This window comes from Geospiza fortis, unplaced genomic scaffold (assembly GCF_000277835.1).
Source record: "Geospiza fortis unplaced genomic scaffold, GeoFor_1.0 scaffold438, whole genome shotgun sequence".
In the NCBI taxonomy this organism is placed as follows: Eukaryota; Metazoa; Chordata; class Aves; order Passeriformes; family Thraupidae; genus Geospiza; species Geospiza fortis.
In genome coordinates, this window is record NW_005054640.1 from 180,344 (window position 1) to 180,962 (window position 619).

Sequence of the window (619 nt, forward strand, 5' to 3'; positions counted from 1 at the left end):
CCAGGTGCACCCCCACAGCTGGGCTGCTGTTCCCAGCTGTTCTGAGGTGTTTTTGGGAGCTCCCAATGAAGCCTGAGCCTTTTAGTGGCTGGAGTAAATATATAAGCAGCTGTACCCCACAATAAATTCGGATTCTTTGACCAGCCTGAATCCCCTCTCTCTCTCTCTCCATCTCTGACACCGCGCCTTCCCCAGGTGCACCCCCACAGCTGGGCTGCTGTTCCCAGCTGTTCTGAGGTGCTTTTGGGAGCTCTCTGTGAAGCCTGAGCCTTTTAGTGGCTGAAGTAGAATAAATTCGGATTCTTTGACCAGCACACTGAATCTCCGTCTCCTCGCCCTCCCCAGGTGCACCCTCACAGCTGGGGTGCCGTTCCCGGCCGTTCTGAGGTGTTTTTGGGAGCTCCCCGCGCTGTCCCCAGCCCGGGCCCACACTCACACTTGATCTTGGCCGAGCTGTTGGCGATGGCCGACCTGGCGAACAGCTTGACGGGCAGCGAGGCCTTGACGCGCCGCACCAGCGGGATGGAGACGCGCGGCCGCTTCACGGGCACCACCCGCGGCACCGGCGACACCCGGCCCCGGTACTCGAAAATCCTGAGGGGAAACGAGGGGAAGGGAG

General features: G+C 60.6%; 1 protein-coding gene across 1 annotated transcript in view; it reads right to left on the reverse strand.

The window, feature by feature from the left end:
• Window positions 1-619, reverse strand: part of RALY (RALY heterogeneous nuclear ribonucleoprotein) — a 105,224-nt gene that overhangs the window by 8,110 nt on the left and 96,495 nt on the right. The window contains exon 5 of the mRNA XM_005430481.2: window positions 437-594. Coding sequence (XP_005430538.1) covers window positions 437-594 — 158 coding nt within the window. The remainder of the gene's footprint in view (window positions 1-436; window positions 595-619) is intronic.